The following is a 19,017-nucleotide window of genomic DNA, read 5'->3' on the forward strand; positions in this document are numbered from 1 at the left end:
CCTGCTCCTTCCTGTCATGCAAAGTTATGTAAATAAAATACAAGTAAATTCACAGTGTTCACCTTCCCAGCTAAGAAGTGGCATTATGGTAGGAATACAGCATGAGTTATTTCTTGTGGTTTTTTCTTTACTGTTTAAAAGGTGCTGATATAAATATGACTTAAATTTCAGCAAGTTATGAAACACAATTTTTTATAGACTGTACCTGCACAAATAGTTGTAGACAGGCAGACATAGCCAAATAGTAGCTGTATGCTGGTCTCGTTGATGCTGCTAGGAGAGTGAACTTCTGTTCAGTCACAGTACCAGCCTGTGGTATTAATTCATTATGCCATGCCAGCCTCCACATTGACTACACAACATGAAGAAATTCACAGAAATATGCAAACACTGGAATAACTTTGTATTCAAATCTTTCCTCAAATGTCCTTTGCAGTGGTGCTCACCAAAACTTTAACAGCAGCTGAGCTGCTGGTGAGCTGAAATAAGGCTTTATCTTGCTGACCTGTGCAGTTTCCTCGAACCCCCCTGGCACTGTAGCCTGTTGTTTCTTGTCTTAGATTGTTAAGCTATCAGTCATATGAGTTGTGTTTTTCTCTCTTTGCTTAGTGGCTGACACAATTTTGTCTGTTAGTAGAGCTCTTGTGTGCTTATAATAACAGTAATAATAAATATGATCATCTGGGCATGAAGACCATGCAATAAGATTCTTGTTGTTTACTAAAAGGATCTGTTTTCCAAGAACACTCATGTCATTTGTTTCAGCAACTGGAAAGTAGGAGTTGAAGGAAGAGAAATGAGATTTAAAGCACTTAACTTATTCCCTGGAGCAATATGATTTATTCATGTCTTTGTCATAGCATGTTTTTAAATGCAATGGTAAATGACTTATACCTGGCTTTTCCACTGGTAACCATTAATACTGCATTTCTTATTTTTGGGATTTCTGACATGCAATTTGAGCTCATCTCTTTTAAATACAGGATATGTGTGCCTAAAGTTAGAACTATGATTTGAGCCTAAACAGCACTATGGAATAGTTTAAAAGCTATTGGTTACTCAAAATTAATAAAATTAATTCGTTTAGTCTTGCTAGGTGAGAGCCCTCATATGGAAAATTCGGGTGACTCAATCCTATAATTCAAATAGCTGCTGTAAAAATGGACAAGTACCTCTAGAACTGTTCTTTGAGGCCCATTCTAAAGGATCTCATGTTGCTTAGAGGTCCATATTCAAGCTGAGGAAGCAATGTAGTAATTTCTCTTTGGAGGAAAAAAACTCCAGTAGTGTTCTACATGTGGTCCCAAGCACTGCACAAGGAAGAAACAACCACATTTTGCTGTTTTATCAGGAGGAAGGATTTGTCTTTTACACAAACAATAAAATTAGTAAATGGTCGAAATCCAGCATTTCAGCACCCTAGGGTTATGGGTCATTCTGTGCTGCAACAAAACACAGAGGCTGTCCAGCCATGAACATTCACTGTCCTATGCTACAGGAGAACTCTTGGGACTCTGTTTTTCAATAACTTTCGTTACTGCACTGTTTATTTTAGGCAAGCTGTGAAGTATACAAAATTATATCAAAGATAACTGAGCTATTCTGTGGGGAAAAAAGCCCTTAAACTCTTACTTGTTTAGGGTTTTTTTTAGACACTTTGAATTCTTTTTTAGACACTTTGAATTCTTTTGTCTGGCAGACTTTTCTAGACTTTAATTAAGAAAAAAATAATTTAAAAAGAGGGATGAAGCCAAGTGAACAACCTCCTTATAAAGAAAACAAACTCTAACAGTTAAATACATTACATTGGGTGTGACCCACGATATAGTTACAACTCCCTGACTAGTTTTCATGGTCATGCATGATGAATTTGTCATAGGATATGATGTGAGCAGCATTCCTTGAAAACAGTGCTTTATCATTCAAACATCAGTATGTCTAAATAGCTGGTTAGGGCAAATATTTCCATAATATTATAAAGAATATAAAGTTTATTCTAGTATTGAAGGACAAGAGGAAATTTCTGTATGTATTTGTTTCAGCTATAAGGACTTTATATTAATAACATGAACCTGAAAAGCAGGAAGGGTATCTTCAGGAGCCAGGAAATTGCAAAGCAAAGCTTGCTGCTCTAGTTTGGCACAGTGAGATTAATAACAAACAAAAATGTAGTTTTGTATTAAAGATGTTTATCATAGACCAAATAAGTCAAAGCCTGGGGTTCTGTCAAACAGTGCCTAACAGTGATTTGAAGGTTAAAAATATTTGAAAAAATAGACTAGCATCTTGAATGGCAGCTTTTAGCCATTTTCTTGATATCAAAGTTACTGCAGTTAATTTTCAAAGCCTAAGTCAGTCTCACAGACTCAGTACAGGTTAACTGTGACCAAGCTTCCCTTGTAGATCTTAAATGCTGAAATTGCTTCAAAGCTAAACTTTCCAGTTCCTCTAAAATGATGGTAATTCTGCTGAAGTTGAAGTAGACAGGAGCCAGGTTCCAGCCTGCAGTGGTGCTCTGTCACCTGCTCTAGTACAGGAGTCAGAGAGAACAGTGTGCATCTCTTCTGCTGCCCATCACAGGATGCTCCCCAGCCCTGCAAATGGGGCAGCATTTCCTATGGCCTCTGTGTTCATTACTGTAGGGGAATGGCTTGTAATCCTGCTTCATGTTCTCCCACATGTCTGGAACACTGTCTGCCAGACATGTTCTGCTGCACTCAGGGTCTCCAGCAGCCACCCTGTGCACTGGGTCACTGCCTCAGGTAATACACAAGAACTCAAAATTCTGGAATATATTAAAACTGGATATGCAAACAATTTAGAATTGTTTCCAGCATGCCCTAAAGTACTGTACATATGCTGGACTTTTGCTTTTAATAATCTGTTCAGTAACCATTTTACCCAAAAATGTCTTTCTCTGCCACAACTGGGGGTGTGTGTGTGTGTGTTGTAGCTCACTTGTAACCACTATGAAATGCAAGTTTATGCTTGATAAGATTGTTTACAGTTCTGCTGTTCACATAACAGCTGCAGCAACAGGCAGAACAAGAAAAAGAGCTCTTACTTCATCCCCTAATTGGCAAGCTTCTACCTAGGTAAGCCATACCTCTTGAAATATTCTGGATTTTCATGCTTTTCTTGTCTAGTTTTGGTGTTTACATATTAGACTGAGTTGTCAAATATTTGTTATAGCTTCTTGGAAGCAGAATACATAATGCAGTTGTAAAGGTTGCTCATGGGTAACTCCATAATGGTATTTGCCTTGGACTGTTTTCCTATATCCCTGCCCCCAACCTTTTATTTTCAGTATTTCTTTACATTACAGTTGTGAAAGGGTGGGCATATCCTACTTTTATCAGTAACATGGTAAGAGAGGAATAGATGTCTAATTGAAATTATAAAGTTGTGTAAAAGGCCAAAAGCATAAATATATTCACATGGGATTTGTGTATCAGTCTTAACCCTGCTTTGTTTCCCTGTGTGTCACTTCTTCCATCTGGTCCTTTATGGCTCTTGGCTATGTGTCCAGACCTACTTGTTAGTATTATCTACTCTTATTTTCTTTGTTCTTCTCCCCTTTGATCATTTCCCCTGGTTGTATATCTAGAAATGTTTATTCTTTTCCTCCTATTTTTAGTTCATAAACAAACAGCTAAACAAAGATTAGTAAGAACATTCTTCAGAATGTTTACAGGCTTTTTCATAGTTAAGCCCCAAATATATAATATTCACTAACCATATTTTGGCCCTAATTAAAATAAGTTTTGAAAGTCTACTGTAAATTCATTCATTCTATACCAGTTCATACTGTAAAAGAAAAAGCAAACATTCAGTAAGTATACATTGCTCCATAACAAAATCCTTAGCAGCTTCATTTCCATCATGCACAAAAAACCTCATTAATTCTGGTTTATACTAATTCTGTGAGTTCACAGAACTATGAATTTGTGTCATTTGCAACAAAACTAAACAAAATGTATTACCATTTGTGCCAATGAAAAAATCTTCCATGGAGAGCAGCTTTGTGGGTTGGCTGTGTGGCTGCTGACAGCAGTACTATCAAAGTGTACCCCAGCTAAATTTATCTAGGCTTTAATTTCCTTAGTCATATTTATTGTTATTAGCAAGACATGACACTTCATTACACTTTAGTGAGCCCTGTAAAATGCTGGAAGATAAGAATATCAAAACAAAGACTCGACAGACACATTCATCCAATCTTGATAGGAAGAACAAACATCTCCTGCTTGAGTTTTCTAGCACAATGCTGGAGGAATTTATTTTTTAGTGTCCTGCTCATGTTAATGCTTTTCAAAGCATTAATCCTGTCTGTAGTTAGTCAGAACAATCCCTCATATTGCAGTAGTCTGATAAAGAATATGGTTAAAAATACAGAAAGCGCTGATAGCAGTAACCCAAATAGTCTGAAAGGTAGAAGAAAACAGTCCTAATATAGGAGTGGCAGAATTTGATTTGAGTTTCTATCTGTAATCTAAATAGCTTCAGAGCCACAGGGTTCAGCACTGTGACATAAATGCAACAGCAGCTTCATTGGCAACTTGGTGGTAACTGATTCTGACTGGGCTGGCTTTAGGGCAAATATGGGCTTTGGGAGGCATTCTTCCAGACAAGGAGAGTCTTCAAATCCTGAAAAGTGTGGATACATATCAGGAGCATTTAACCCAAAGATCAGATGAAACATTAAACTTTCTTTCTCAATAGTTATATGAAATGTTGACATGGAATCGAAATGCAAATCTATTTAGGGATTTTGTCCATTATGAAAATTTTTATTTGATTTATGTAGGTTTGTACAAGTCGGCATATGCTGTTTATCAGATTCACTACTTATTATTTTACAGGAACAGGAACTATTTTTTCTCAGTACACTTGAGTGTTGATATACAGGCACTACTTTGAGGCAGATATATTCTGGAATGGACTTCTGACACTTCGTAAACCTTGTCTTTTGTTCTTTCAGACATGCTGTCTGTTGTGGCAATAGCTCTTTAAAGAACAGTTCCTTAATTCATCAAAAACCCCTGGCTTAATATAAGAAACAAATCATTTATCACAAGATAATCTTCAACTGTTCTAATACTTCACCAGATTTTAATTAGTGATTAATTTATAGAAGCATTCTTAACACCAGATTCCTAAGAATTGTCCTATCAGTTCTAATGTAAGTGCATTAACAGGATGCACCTGTAAACTAGTCCACATTGGACACCAAACTCCCTGTGTAGACATACCCATAACTTCTCCCTGGATCCATCTGTTGTGACCAGAAGTGACAATGACCACATTCTAGAATAGCAGTGTTCCAACCTGAAATGTTTCCTACTTGGTTGGTGAGAGCCCCTCAGGTAGCACTTAGAATATTTCACTATGCCTAGGTCTCCCTTAAAAAGAACGTTTTCTTCCTTCAATATTTTCTAGGATAGAAAATTCTACCAGCAGAATTCTACCAGCTGTGTATTTGACAGATTGATATTAGAAATTCTACCAGCAAAATTCTACCAGCAGAATTCTACCAGCTGTGTATTTGACAGATTGATATTAGAAATTATAACCAACTTTCAATTCCAAGAAACTCAAAAGCTCTATTTTTATCCACAGTGGGCAGAGAGGCTTGCTACCATTTTCCACAAAAGACAGGATACAAAAAGGATGGAGCAAGTCCAAATTTGAACTTTTATATGGGAAAGTAAAGGTAGGCAATGATCAGAGTAAGCCAAGGAAAAATCAAGCTTCTTCTGATCTGTGAGGCAGTGAAAGCAAAATATTAATAATAATTTTAACAGAATTGAAAGGGAGTGGCAGAGAGCTGCAGTGTTCCTGGTGCCTGATCTGTTTATCTCCAACTGCACAGACAGCATAGGCAACACGGGCATGGGCTGGGGGCAATAGGAAGACACAGCCTGCCCCAGCATGTGCACGGTGGTGGGAAGGAGCAGCGACTCCAGAAGACAGCGAGGATGGAAAGTATGATTACTGAACTGTTGGAAATTTCATTTTTCCTTCCCTGGAGTACAAGAAAATCCAGTTAAAATCCAGTTTAAACCACACCAGCTTAATATTACCAATTAACCCAGGCCAGGCCCCCTGGCCAGCCCTGCCAAAGCCTTTCCACCATTCCTACCGTACCTATACCTGTACAGCTTCCATCCCGCACCCCGCATTGCCCATCCTGCATCCCGCACCCTGCATCCTGAACCACCCATCCTGCATCCCGCACTGCCCATCCTGCATCCTGCATCTTGTATCCCGCACCGCCCATCCTGCATCCCGCATCCCGCACTGCCTATCCTGCATCCTGCACCGTCCATTCTGCATCCCGCACCCTGCATCCCACACCGTTCATCCTGCATCCCGCAACGCCCATCTCTCATCCCGCAACCCGCACCGCTCATCCTGCATCCCGCACGGTCAATCCTGCATCTCGCACCGCCCATCCTGCATCCCGCACCCCGCATCCCACTCTTCGCATCGCCCATCCTGTATCTCGCACCCTGCATCCCGCCCATCCTGCATACCGCACCCCGCACCCTGCATCCCACACCCCGCATCCCGCATCCCACATCCCGCACCGTCCATCCCGCATCCCACACCCCACACCCCGCATCCCACATCGCGCACCCCGCCCCGCGCACCCGCACCCGCCGCGGCCCCGCCCCGCCGCAGCCCCCCGGGCGGGCGGGCGCGCGCAGGAACATGGCCGGGCAGGGCGGGAGCAGCGCTGGAGGCCGCGGCGTTGTGGTAAATGCGGAGCGCGGCACGGCCCGGCCCGGCCGCTCGCCCCTCGCCGGCCGCGGTGCCTCCCCGGTCCCCGGCTCCCTTCCCCAAAACCCCCCGGAGCTTTGTGGTGAACCCCCGCGCCCTTCCCTTCCCTTCCCCCGCTTCCTCCGCGTCCCCCGGCCGGTGCTGGGGCCGCCTCCCCTCACCCTGCGCCGGCCCCGGCCCCGCTGCGGCTGCCGGAGGGGGACGGGCGTGTTGGGCTGGGCCGCGCCTTTGGCTTCCGCCGTGAAAACACGGTCCGGTACCACCCCAGCGGCTCCTGTGGCCGTGGCCGTGCTTCCCCAGGCTCCTCGAGTACTGGGGATGAGGATCCTCGGGCATCCCGAGGTGTCTTTCTCCCACCGGAGCTCTGAGAGGCCGCTGGGAGTCTGCGGGCGCCCTGAGAGAGGGTTGGGCTGCTGCCCGTGTTCTGCCGGGGTGGGAAACAGCCCGAACCTTGGCCGTGCGTTTGGAGTGCCTGTAGGGATGGATAAATGGTGCAAAAATGAATGAATGTGATCCTACTCTGATAAACACCCCAGATTCTCCTGTGAAGCAAATGCCATCACTGCCACCACCTTAGGTATGTTCTTATTTTAGTGTGGCGTTAGGATTTTAACAGAAAGTTCACAGGTCAGCCACCCAGATCGTGGCCCAGGGCCACCTGTGTCAGCAATGGTCACACTGTCCAATCCAACATCCATCCCCTGCATCCCCCTTCTGAAGGACCTGTCCCGTGTGTTCGAGCTCTGTCTGAAAACACCACACATCCGCCACGTCTCCTGACACCTGTGTGATAAATTACATTCCTTAAGTGGGTCACATATCACCAAACAATAGGAGGTTATTGCAAAGAAGGACATGAACGTGCCTGACCATGTTCCGCTGCACTGGTTTAATTTTTTCTGCTCAACTCCCCAGAAACCCCACCTGCAGTAAGTCCAGTGCAGCATCGTTTAAGTTACAAAAGCTGGACTTTGCTTCATGCTGCTTGGAGCTGAGGACTGAGCTCAAACCTCACCTGTGCTCACTTTGCCAGACAAGAAAACAAACAACATTCTTCTAAACGTATTGCAATTGAATGGCTTCAGCTTGTCTCTTAGGCTTCAGGGGAACACTTTTGTATATTGCCATGTATTTGTATTCCTTTTTGTATCCATTCACATCAACTTTTTAAAGACTTACTGAAGAGTATCTGCTGGGCTATTCAAACATGCAAAGCCTGAACTTTAAAAGTAGGTCTTTCTTTCACTGTAGGAATTTTTTTACACACGAGCATGCCAATGTGTTTAGAATATATATTTACTTATCCAGTTGAACACTGTTTTCTTTCTGAAACAATATAAATTTTTTCCTTCATATTTTCAAGGGCCTTTTAAATTCTTAAACAGAATAGTCCTAAGAATTTACAGTTACTTGAAATTTGTCTTATAGCATAACACTGTGAATAGCTTTAGGATAAATGAGAATTTCTTAGGCTTGTTGGGAAATGGCTGTTTAAAAGAAAGAAGAATGTGAAAAAGGCTTATTATATAAGAGAAATAATTAATTTGAAGGTACACGTGAATTTCATCTTATTTGTCAAATGCCAGCAAGCACTTGTAAACAAGAACTTCAATATTGTTGTAGTGTTACACTGTTAATGTTCTCCTGTTCTAGAGAACCAGAAGGATAAATGGGACAATCAAAATTTCATCCTGATCCTGTTTTATAAAGGATTTACTGTAACCTAAGTAAAAGTTATTGGTTTGTATGAATTCTAAAGCAGCTTCTATCCATTTAATTTCATCTGCATCACACTGAAACCCTGCAATTTGACAAGAATGCAGAAGTAACAACACTGACAGGGGTTGCTAGTGGGTGTTTGTAACACTTAATGAAATTGTTTCAGTTTGTATTAAAATGCTTTTGAATAGACCGTTCATTGCTAAAAAATGTTTTAAAAGTTTCAGCCCCCCCATGCACTGAAAAAGCAGATGGGAAAATAGTCTTTGCAGGCCGACTGCAGCAGTGTTTCTGGGACAAGATTTGCTCTAATTAAAAACCTTGCCAAGGAGGATATTTATAATCTCCTGTTTCTATGGAAATGAGGAACACAACTAAGTAACTTTTTTTCTTTTGTGTAGTTTCAAGGCTTGTGTAAGTCAAGGGAAGAGCTTTCATTGATTCCAGTGATCTCCCAGTCATGCCCTTCGTGGGCAAATATTCAGTAGCAGTTGCCAACGAGGAACTTTTTTGATGCAGAAATTTTTGGGTAGAGTTAAGAAAACATGCCATTCAAGGTGTCTGTAGCTGTCAAGGAATATGCAAAAAAAGCCCCCAGGCAGCACAAAATACACAAGGCAAGACAGTGTTTCAGTACAGCATGAGCAGGGCTGTGTCTGAGTTAAAGAGGGGTTGTGGAGGAACAGCTCAACATCAAATATGTTATCTTAGCCAAAATTGTGAGAAACCATTTATTGCTCTACAATAAAATGGTAAACAGAGGTTTCAGTGATGGTCCTTCAAAGATTGTCTGTAGCAAAAATGCCATTAAGACATGCACTGCACAATGGCAAGTTTGTCATCATTTCTCCATGGACTCAAGATTCCTGTAGCCAAGCTGTAGAAAGACAATGTGTGACTTGAGGATTATGATTGTAGGGAAAACCTATTAGGTGTTGCTTTTTATCTTGAACCAGTATTGAAGCAAAGCTTTCTAATGATTTCAAGGTACCTTGTGAACCTGCAGGTCTTGTCTTTCATAAGGAATAGGGAAAATGTTTGTTTTGGAGTTTGTTTAGTTTCTGTGCTGGAGACTTTGCATTTCATAGCTTTCTGAAGCCTTCAATTGTTGGCTAACTTTTGACCTTCTTAATCTCTACCACCATTGTATGTTGTGAGATCTAATCTCTGTATTCTGATACTTACAAAACCAATGTATATTAAGTCTGTAAATTATTTTTTCTGTGAATATATGGATTTACAGACTAGTTTCATGGTGAGGTGAGGTGAGATGCAAACATTTTGTAATCACTTATCTTTGATGACATCTAAATTAAGAACCTCACCTTTAGGAAGAAGTACAGTTTTTCACTGATTTGTACAGATATCATCCATGAACCATATAAATTATTCTCCATGTGCACTGTTTCATCTGTAGAATACTTATCTATTTACTTATTTATGACTTTAAGTCATTCTAAACTAGAAATGTACCATTTTAATATAGAATTTTATGACTTTTAATTCCACCATTGAATCTCCCATTGAAAAATCCCTTCTTACTGGCAATATATTGCACTTTGAGTTTGAAAATACTTAGAAACTTACTTTTGCCACTAGTTTAGTATTAAATATTTCCTTTGTCTGTCTAGTTGTTTGTAATTTCAGGTGAGATTTCCCACATTCTGTGGGTAAAAAACTGTAGCATTTGATTTCTGAGTTATACTGAGAAGCAAAATGATTAATGGGAAAAGCAAAATATTAAATTGTAACTGGAAGAAAGTATGGCACACAATGAATCCATCCAACAGAGTGTACTAGAATGCTGATTCTGTATCAGTTACATAATGTCAAACACCATGAAGTGTACTTGACAGTTCTGTTTGATATTCAGATTTCAGACAATTGGCCAGGATACAGTCTGGATTTGTTCACTTATCCTCAGCACTACTATGGTGACCTGGAAAATGTGCTCATTCCTCATGGCATTATTGTTGACAGGTATGTGTAGCTTGAATGTTACTAAATAAATTGTTTGGTCAGTAGTATTATTCTTTTTTATAAAGGCTGTCATCCATATACAGTGCATGTATGATCTTTGTCCTAAAATATTATAAGTTAAAAACTTGGATATTTATATTTGGAAATTTAAATTAGTACATTTTTGTCTGTGCTGGAGTTCCTATACTTTTAACATACTAAGTGATCTTTGGAATTCCTGGAAATTTCAGCTGAGTAACAGCTGAAATTTCAACAATTTGAGGAACAATATAAAAAAGGAAAATTCATCAAAGAAGTGTTTCCTAATAAGAGGTTTTCCCCATTCTCAGACTTGATAAAAGATGATAAAAGACTGTTTTATTATACTTCAGTAAAGTAAGTGATCCTCATTCTTACAACACTAAAAGGATTTATATATTTCAGATCAAATGAGATAATTTAATATTTCTAATATCTTCTATTTCTCATATAACAAAATATACTAATTATTGCTATATGGAATTTACTACAGAATTAAAAATAAAAGATGTGGAAATTAAGCAACAGGTGTTTCTTATACTTATCTTCAGTCTAGAGCTTATTCTTTGCTTCATGCCCAGATTTCACTACAGTTCAATCAATGTACTTATGTAGGGTCAAATTGATTTTTGTATTACAATTGATAAAGAAAAAAAACAACCAAACCCAAAAAATGTAATAATGAAATACATGGGATAAATTATAGGATTATTTAATAAATTGCATCCTGTTGAAAAGTCCACTCTCATTGAAACTACTAATCTAATTCAGAGATCTATCAAAGAATTTTCTGGTGGAAGTATTTACAGAATATAATGCACTGAGCTGTTTTTCCTCAAAATATCAAACAACATTGTTAAGTTTTCTGTTGATACTTCATTACATCTAAAAATGACCCAGTACCCTATTGGGAGTCTAGAAATGCTATCTTTAAAGTTAATATTTATTATTTACATTTATTATTAAGATTAATATTTCTTATTTTTATCTTGAAAATGTAAGTAGCATTGTGTGGCAGAAATGTGTATATTTTGTTTCCAATCATATTGTGCTTGCCATGCAGAATTGTCAGAGAGGATAGGTTTGCTTGGGAACCCCACAGTTCTGGGCTCACTGGAGCATTCTCCCAATTATTTGCCTGTGTGTGACCTTGAACAAGTCACTGAAGCTCTTTGCACTCTTCATTTCTGATGTATAAAGCAATGAGCTGTACAGAATAGTGATAATATACACTCTTTATAAGCTTTTCACTGATTATCTATTTCTTTCTAGTTTTTATATGTGTTTTTATTAAAACTGTAAGGGTAGCATCTTCCAGAGCCAATCAGCATGAAAGTTTCAAATATTCTTCCCTATCTTTCACTTAATTTGTTGTTCTTGTGCAGTAACTAACATAACAAGTTAGGGGTTTGTACAGGTATATTTTAAACTGGTAATTCCTGTGAGGTAAAATGGAAGGCTAGTTCACATTCTTTTCTCTTGAGTCTCTGACATATTTATGAACCCAAAATATGCTGAGATGTGTAGGTGCTGTTTGTATAGCTGGGGAATTTATGCATTTAAGGTTAACTTAAATGGTTAGTTAAATTTAATTTGACTTCATGCATCTAAGGTTAACTTAGAGCCAAGTGCTTTGCATCTTGCATCCATCACTCTGTCTGTTTGGATCTGCCATCTGTGAGCTGGCAAGCATTGGAATGGACTATCCTGGAAGGTGGTGGAGTCACCGTTCCTGGAGGTGTTCAAGGAATGACTGGACATGGCACTTACTGTTATGGTCTAGCTGACCTTGTGGTGGTCAGTGGAAGAGTTGGGCTTGATGATCTTGAAGGTCTTTTCCAACCTAAACCACCCTGTGATTCTGTGAAGTTGGGCTTCTTGAGCAATGCCAGTCAAGCTTTATACTCAGCATAGTGTGTGTAAAGCATACCATGAGCTTACAGCAGCTGCATCTAAAGTTATTTTATCTCTAATTCTTTTCTGCCCAGGACAGAACGACTGGCAAAAGATATTATGCAAGACATTGGAGACAATGATATTGTGGTTCTCTGTGTCCTCAAAGGTGGCTACAAGTTCTGTGCTGATCTTGTGGAGCACATTAAAAATCTTAGCAGAAATTCAGAAAGGTTCATCTCCATGAAAGTCGATTTTGTTAGACTGAAAAGTTACCACGTAAGTCAACAACTGATTTATGTAGATTCTGCTTGAATGGCATAATAAATAATTGACTTTTGCATGTGAGATCTCCACCTCCAATTATAAGAAAAACTACGTGAAAAATATTTTTGTTTGAAAAACCTGTGAAGTTTTTTTTTTATCATTGTAGATAGTATGAATGAGGATATTGTTTTATTTAGTCTGCCTTTTACTTCTGGACAGAGAAGTATTCAAATTTCATTCATGTAGAATGTCAGCATTTGTTTGTTCTCAAAATCCTCAGCAGTTCTGTCAAGTTAATTTCATGTTACTGTATTTTCCACCCCCACATAGTTTGGCATAACTGCAAGGTGGTAAATCTATGTCTTCTTCTAAATGTTTAATGCTAAGTAAATGAAATGCTTTCATCTTCATAGCATGCAGTTTTCATAGCAGCAAAATATACCACCAGATGATGATAGTGTTCTGCAAGAAAATGCAACAAGCCATTCAATCAAATCCAGTGTTGAAGTAATCATCAAGCCCTCCTGTTATCTTCAGAGGAAATTATGCAATAATAATTCATCTGTGTCACTGAGGATATAATAGTGAGATGACCAGCATTTTTTAGAATCTCTAACTACAATTTCTTATTGTAGCAGTTATAAATTTATATCCTATCTTGCAGTGTATGTTTCACAGTGAGGGAGCATTTCTATAAGTAAGTTGTTGTAGAAGTGTCTGAGGAAGTACACTAAATAAATAGAGTGATAATAAGGTGTCTTGCAGAAATGCAACTTGCTGTGTCCAGTAGTTCCCACAATAACTCTATATCCTTTCCACAGTTTGTTCGCTGGCATTTTCTTCTGACCCCAGTGACTATAAAATTTTCCTAACTTTCACAGATCTGGTCTGACTTTTTTTCAGAGTGGAAAAAAAAAAGTGAATGAGGACCTTTTATAGCCTTTAGGTTAGAATTTGGTCCTAGGACTTCTGTTTCAAGAATTACTTCTAAAAGGCACGTGTGAAATACTAATATTATGTATTCTAGGTAGTCAGCAGCATTACAGAAATAATTAATAAATTATAATGTTATATTATGTCCCACATAATGGCACATGGAAATTTTACTCAGTTTTTTTTGCATAGTTATAATAGCACTTCAGTAACACTGCTGAACAAATAGAGGAATTACTTAAATTGGGTTTTATTTTGCATCTGGCATGTAGGTAATACACATGCTTTTCCCACAGAGTTATCTCTCTGTGGGAAATTTCTTTCCTTGGGGTCAAATCTTATTAGCCATACTAACCCATAAGCAATGAGCAGCAGGAGATGTGTACTGCAAAAGTGTGTAAATTTTCACCTCTTTAGCTTAGGAAATAATGTAAAAGCATGTTATATCAAGCTGAAACAGCACTAAGAATTTTGTTATGCAAGGGTGCAATTACCAATACTAAGTCCTAGATTATCTTAGCACTTAGTGGCTGTGCATATTTTGGGTCCTAGCCTAATGCTGTATCAGAAAGGTAGCACCTTCCAAGAACTAGTGCCAGCATCTGCATTTTTGAAAACATATTCTTTTTTCTTGTATGGACTTCCAAATAGGTGTCATGTATTAAGAGGTTGAAGCTGTCCTTGATTTAGTGCTTGGATCAGTTCTTGATACCTGTCTGGTCTGAGAAGCTGAAGGACACTGCAGTAGAAATTTGAAATTACATTAATATTGGTAGATGCAGTCCATGAGATGTGCATAAATGTAATGCTGACTAAATCACCACATCCTTTGCATCTTGAATTATTGTTGTGTCCTGTGCAATTGCAGGTTTTGGAGAATGTCCCCTTGTCAGCATAGCTGGGCTCAGATCACTTAAGGAACTTGCTGTACCTAGTCTGAGAGACTCCTTATCCCAGCCTTACATAAAACTCCCAAATTTCCATGTTAGTTTATTCTGAAATAACCTGTCTTTCTCAGTGTTTTACACTTTAATCAGAGGTAACAATTACAGCTTTAGAGATAATACTCTACTTAAAATCTTGGAGCATCACCAGTTCCCCTCCTTTGTTCTCTTCTGTGTTTGCTGTTCCACTTTCTAGTAAGACTTATTATTGCCCTCTCTTTTTATCCCTTTTTCATTTTACAGACACTGTTCTTCTCACATTATTTATCCTGATTCCTTTTACTAACTGTTCTCTCTTTCTCTCCTGAAGGGAGTCCTGCTGCTCTCAATATGCTTCCTTCAGACATGTCTCCCTTCCCCCCTCCAGCTGTTTAAATCCAGCAACTAATTTCAGCTCAAACTCATGGGATTTTTGTATAGTCTCATTCCAGCTTCAATATTGAAAGGTTAGTTGATTTTTAGGGGCTGTATTTCAAAGTGGGATTTCTTGGTTTAACAAGAAAGGATAGCAAAAATGGGCTGTAATTGTGACCCAGAGTCAGATCTTGGCATCAGTGAAAGTACCCCTTAATTCCCAGGTATCAGTGGAATAGGCTGTACTTTGCTGTTTGGCATACAGACACACTTACAGGAAAATATGATTGCAAATATGACCAGTTTTATATGGATCTTTGTTTTTCAAACCTGTCATGATGTTACAGAATTTAGACTTCAGAATTTATACTTAATTAATATGTTAGGATTTGCTTTCATATTAAGTAGCTGAAAGCTGGGCATGAGTCTTCTTTGTAAGATTTCTTCCTGCAAATGAATCGAAAAAAAAAAGCATAGTACATTTAGATTCTCTGGATATTAATGAGATGAGTGGCTACTTGTACTGCCATAATCAGGATGGTTTTATCTGGTTTGCAAAATATTGTCATATGTGCCTGAATATTTTTACATGTTTGTGAGAAACTTTCCTGTATTTTACAAGGAGCAGATTAAAAGAAAGCACCAAGATAATAGTTAGAAAATATGATTTCAGGAGTAAACAGATAGGAAGCATCATGTGGAGTTAAGGATAAAAGTCAGGAAGTAGATGGAGAGGAAAATCAAATCAATTTTCCAGATGGAAATATGAATGAAAAGCAGCAGCTCTGAGTTTTAAGAGGCAGAGAAGAGAACACATACACTTTTTTGAATGAAACCTTGAAAGAGTAGCAAGGCAAGTATAGTGGGTAGAGCAAGAAGCACTACAATCGTCCTGATGGGAAATGTAATGAAGATATAGAAAGATGAATGCCAAGTTTTAGGGGAAAATACTGTATTCTGGCAACACTGACATGAGAACTGATAGAATTTAGCAGCTTTTTAGATATTAGGTTCTAAGACATTGGATTTGAATATAAGTCAGGAACAGTGGAATTTACTGCAGAGATTTTAAAACTGGATGAATAAAATTTACTATATTCAATTTTTACCATGCTGATTTTTTCCCTGAGTGATTGTTCCTCCACAGGGAATCAGAGTTCTGAAGTTGAAAACGGGTGAGGGTTTCAGTTTGAAGGGAGAATTCAAAATTAATTCAAAAGCATGATATGTTGAAGTCACAGATGAAAAGTAATGGTGGAAGAAGTTGAGTTGGGGAATGCCATCTAAGGAGAATGTGGCCCTAGCAGGAGAGATGGTGGAGCCAGAAATTCCATAATATATTTGTGATACTGATAACTTCAGGAGATTAAAGAGCTGATTAGGAAGAATCCAGAGGGAAGTAAAACAGAGAAATTAGGAAGATGTTTTACTAGGCTGTTTTTAATTAAATGATAGGACTAGACAAGGAAGTATGTTTGAGGATGAACCAAAAGAGAGAATGAACAAAAAAAATTAGAAGGATGTAGATATCATGAAGAGAAGGGCTGAATAGGATATGTTTTAGTAAAAACACACACTATAAGAAGTGTAGCACAAGAGTAGACTATTCATAAACAATAATTAGAGCTTCTATTTGTTAAGTGTGGAAGAGACAATTTAGGACAAGCTGAAAAGGTAAAAGTTGAATTACAGCTTCAGAGAGAAGAGGATGTTCTGGTTTAGCAAGTCTAATCTCCAACCAAGAGATGCAACAGTATCACCTAATCCTGTTCCATGGCTAAGCCAAATGGGACCTTTAAGTCAAACCTCAATTTTTAAATGGAATTGGAAAAATTTAGTAGAGGAAGTATGCAGACTTTCTTGAGAAGTTCTCACCAGCCTCTCAGAAGAGAGGGTAAATGCATGTGAGTTAAGACTTCTTTGGTGGGTAGATGATGAAAGCTAAAAAGAGAAGGAATCATAGTAAGAGTCATCGTTGAAACGGGTGGTAGGGCCTGATGGAAGAAAGGAGAAACACCACACACTTTTATTAGGCACACATTTATTAGGCAAACACCACACACTTTTATTAGGCAGACCAGCGTGCTTTCTACATGCATTGCTACCTGTTCTTGTAAAATGTTTAGTATTCCCATATGGTTATCCATAGATATCTATCTAATTCTCTTAATTACTATATTTTATGAAATAGATATGATACTAAAGCTCATATCTTGGGGAAGGACAAGTGAATCTTGGTGGCATATCCTTTGTTCACTGAAAACCATGGAGAGGTAAACTAGGAATGAGATTGTTACTTTTCCTTAAGTATTTTGTGATTTGTTTGGTTATATGTGTGGACTATAAAGTGGCTGAAGAGCATCCATCTCTGTTATTTTGAAATGACATTGTTATAACAAAATGATGTTTTGAATAACTTTGGGGCTCCATCTGGAGCACTGCATCCAGCTCTGGAATCCTCTGTACAGCAAAGACAAGGATCTGTTGGAGGGGGTGTGGAGGAGGCAACATACATGGTCACAGGTTTGGAGCACCTCTGATGACAGACTGATTCAGTTGGGTTGCTCAGCCTGGAGAAAAGAGGCCAGTATCTGAAAGGGGCTTACAAGAAAGGTGAAGAGAGACATTTACAAGGCCATGGAATGATAGGACCAAGGGGAAATGCCTTTAAATTGAAAGAGGGTAGTGTCGCTGACATCTTTTTGTGAAAACTTTTCCTAAGATTTTTTCTTTTCTGAGAAGCTGAGGCCTCAGAAACAAAATGTAAACAATGGTTATCTGCTGCTGTGGAATGCAACAGGTGGATCTGTGATTGGTCTCCTGTGGATGTTTGGATTTACTGACCAGTCACGGCAGAGCTCACTCTCATGCTCTGTCTGAGCCAGCTGCCTTTGTTATCATTCTTTTCTATTCTATTCTTAGCTAGCTTTCTGAGGAAACCTCTTCTTCTATTTCTTTTTAGTATAGTTTTAATGTAATATACATATCATAAAATAATAAATCAAGCCTTCTGAACATAGAGTCAACATTCTCGTCTCTTGCCTCGTCCAAGAACCCCTGTGAACACTACCACAAGGTAGGCTTAGACTAGATAGAAGGGAGAATTTTTTTTTGTTATGAAGTTGGTGAGGCACTGGAACACGTTGCCCAGAGATGTGTTTGATGCTCCAAATATGAATGAACTTCACAGGAAACTTCCAGAAGATTTGGTCAATTCATGTAATTCTTTCAAATGAGTACATTATTTATGGTTTCCAGAACATAGCTAATAAAAAAAAAGTAAAAATGTGACTGCTGAATTGTAATCCATGTACAATGGTTGCATTGAATTCAGTTCACAAACATATTCATTGATATGATCTGTTTCCTCTTCAGCCTCCAGTTGTTTGAAACATATTTACAATTGTTGGTTATTAGTCTTGGCATAAACAGGACTATTAGCGCTGCAAGAATCTGAAAACAAGCAACAAAACAAGAATTGTTTAGTAGAAATCTGAATGTTTTTGCTATATGAAGCCATCTCAGTAAATAGTTTTGCTAAATCTCCCTACTGTAGGAGTAAGGAAACAGAGGGATTTTATAATGAGTAAGTTGAAAGCTTGGTAAATGGAGTAAAAGAATTTCTTTTTCTGCCATGCAGGTTTTCTTCTCATACACCAAATGAGTGTACTTGATTCTTAAAAGACTCCACAGAATGAAGCATCAGACTATAATCAGAGTGGAATAAAATGTACAGTCCTACTTTTCATAATAACCTATTCTTATTCAGTATAATTTTGCTGTATGTAACTTGGCTTTTTTAAGATCACTATGAACTTTGCATTTAAAAATAATATGCTGAAATCCTGCTGAAAAAGCAGGTAGCCTTAAAATACTGTTATTAATTTAATAACACAGAAGAAACAACTGTCTTGCTTGCATTTAGTGATTCATGTCTATACCCAGACTCTACACCAGTGTTACAATGATTGTTTATCTCCATTGCTGTGTCACACAGGAGAACACAACTTATGATCTCCTGAGAAAAATAATCATGCTGAGATGAAAGAGAATTCACATTAGTTTTTGTACTTACAAGTTTTCTTTTGGGCAGGTTGTGAGTTCCCTGTATTTTGCTCCACTTACA

The 19,017-nt window shown here is 38.4% G+C and overlaps 1 protein-coding gene across 5 annotated transcripts in view; it reads left to right on the forward strand.

Annotated features, from left to right (window-relative positions):
• The first annotated feature begins 6,660 nt into the window (after positions 1-6,660).
• PRTFDC1 (phosphoribosyl transferase domain containing 1) overlaps positions 6,661-19,017 on the forward strand; it is a 43,490-nt gene continuing 31,133 nt past the window's right edge. For 3 of the 5 annotated variants that reach the window (XR_013180981.1, XR_013180982.1, XM_054633530.2), the window contains exons 1-3: positions 6,667-6,759; positions 10,376-10,482; positions 12,489-12,672. Coding sequence is in view for 3 of the 5 variants with exons in the window: in XM_054633530.2 (XP_054489505.1) it covers positions 6,715-6,759; positions 10,376-10,482; positions 12,489-12,672 (336 nt within the window). In the remaining 2 variants the exon portion in view is untranslated. Of the gene's footprint in view, positions 6,760-7,221; positions 7,361-10,375; positions 10,483-12,488; positions 12,673-19,017 lie in introns of those variants that run through there. The other 2 variants (XM_077173980.1, XM_077173988.1) reach the window with 2 other exon arrangements.

This window comes from Agelaius phoeniceus, chromosome 1 (genome assembly GCF_051311805.1).
Source record: "Agelaius phoeniceus isolate bAgePho1 chromosome 1, bAgePho1.hap1, whole genome shotgun sequence".
NCBI lineage: Eukaryota > Metazoa > Chordata > Aves > Passeriformes > Icteridae > Agelaius > Agelaius phoeniceus.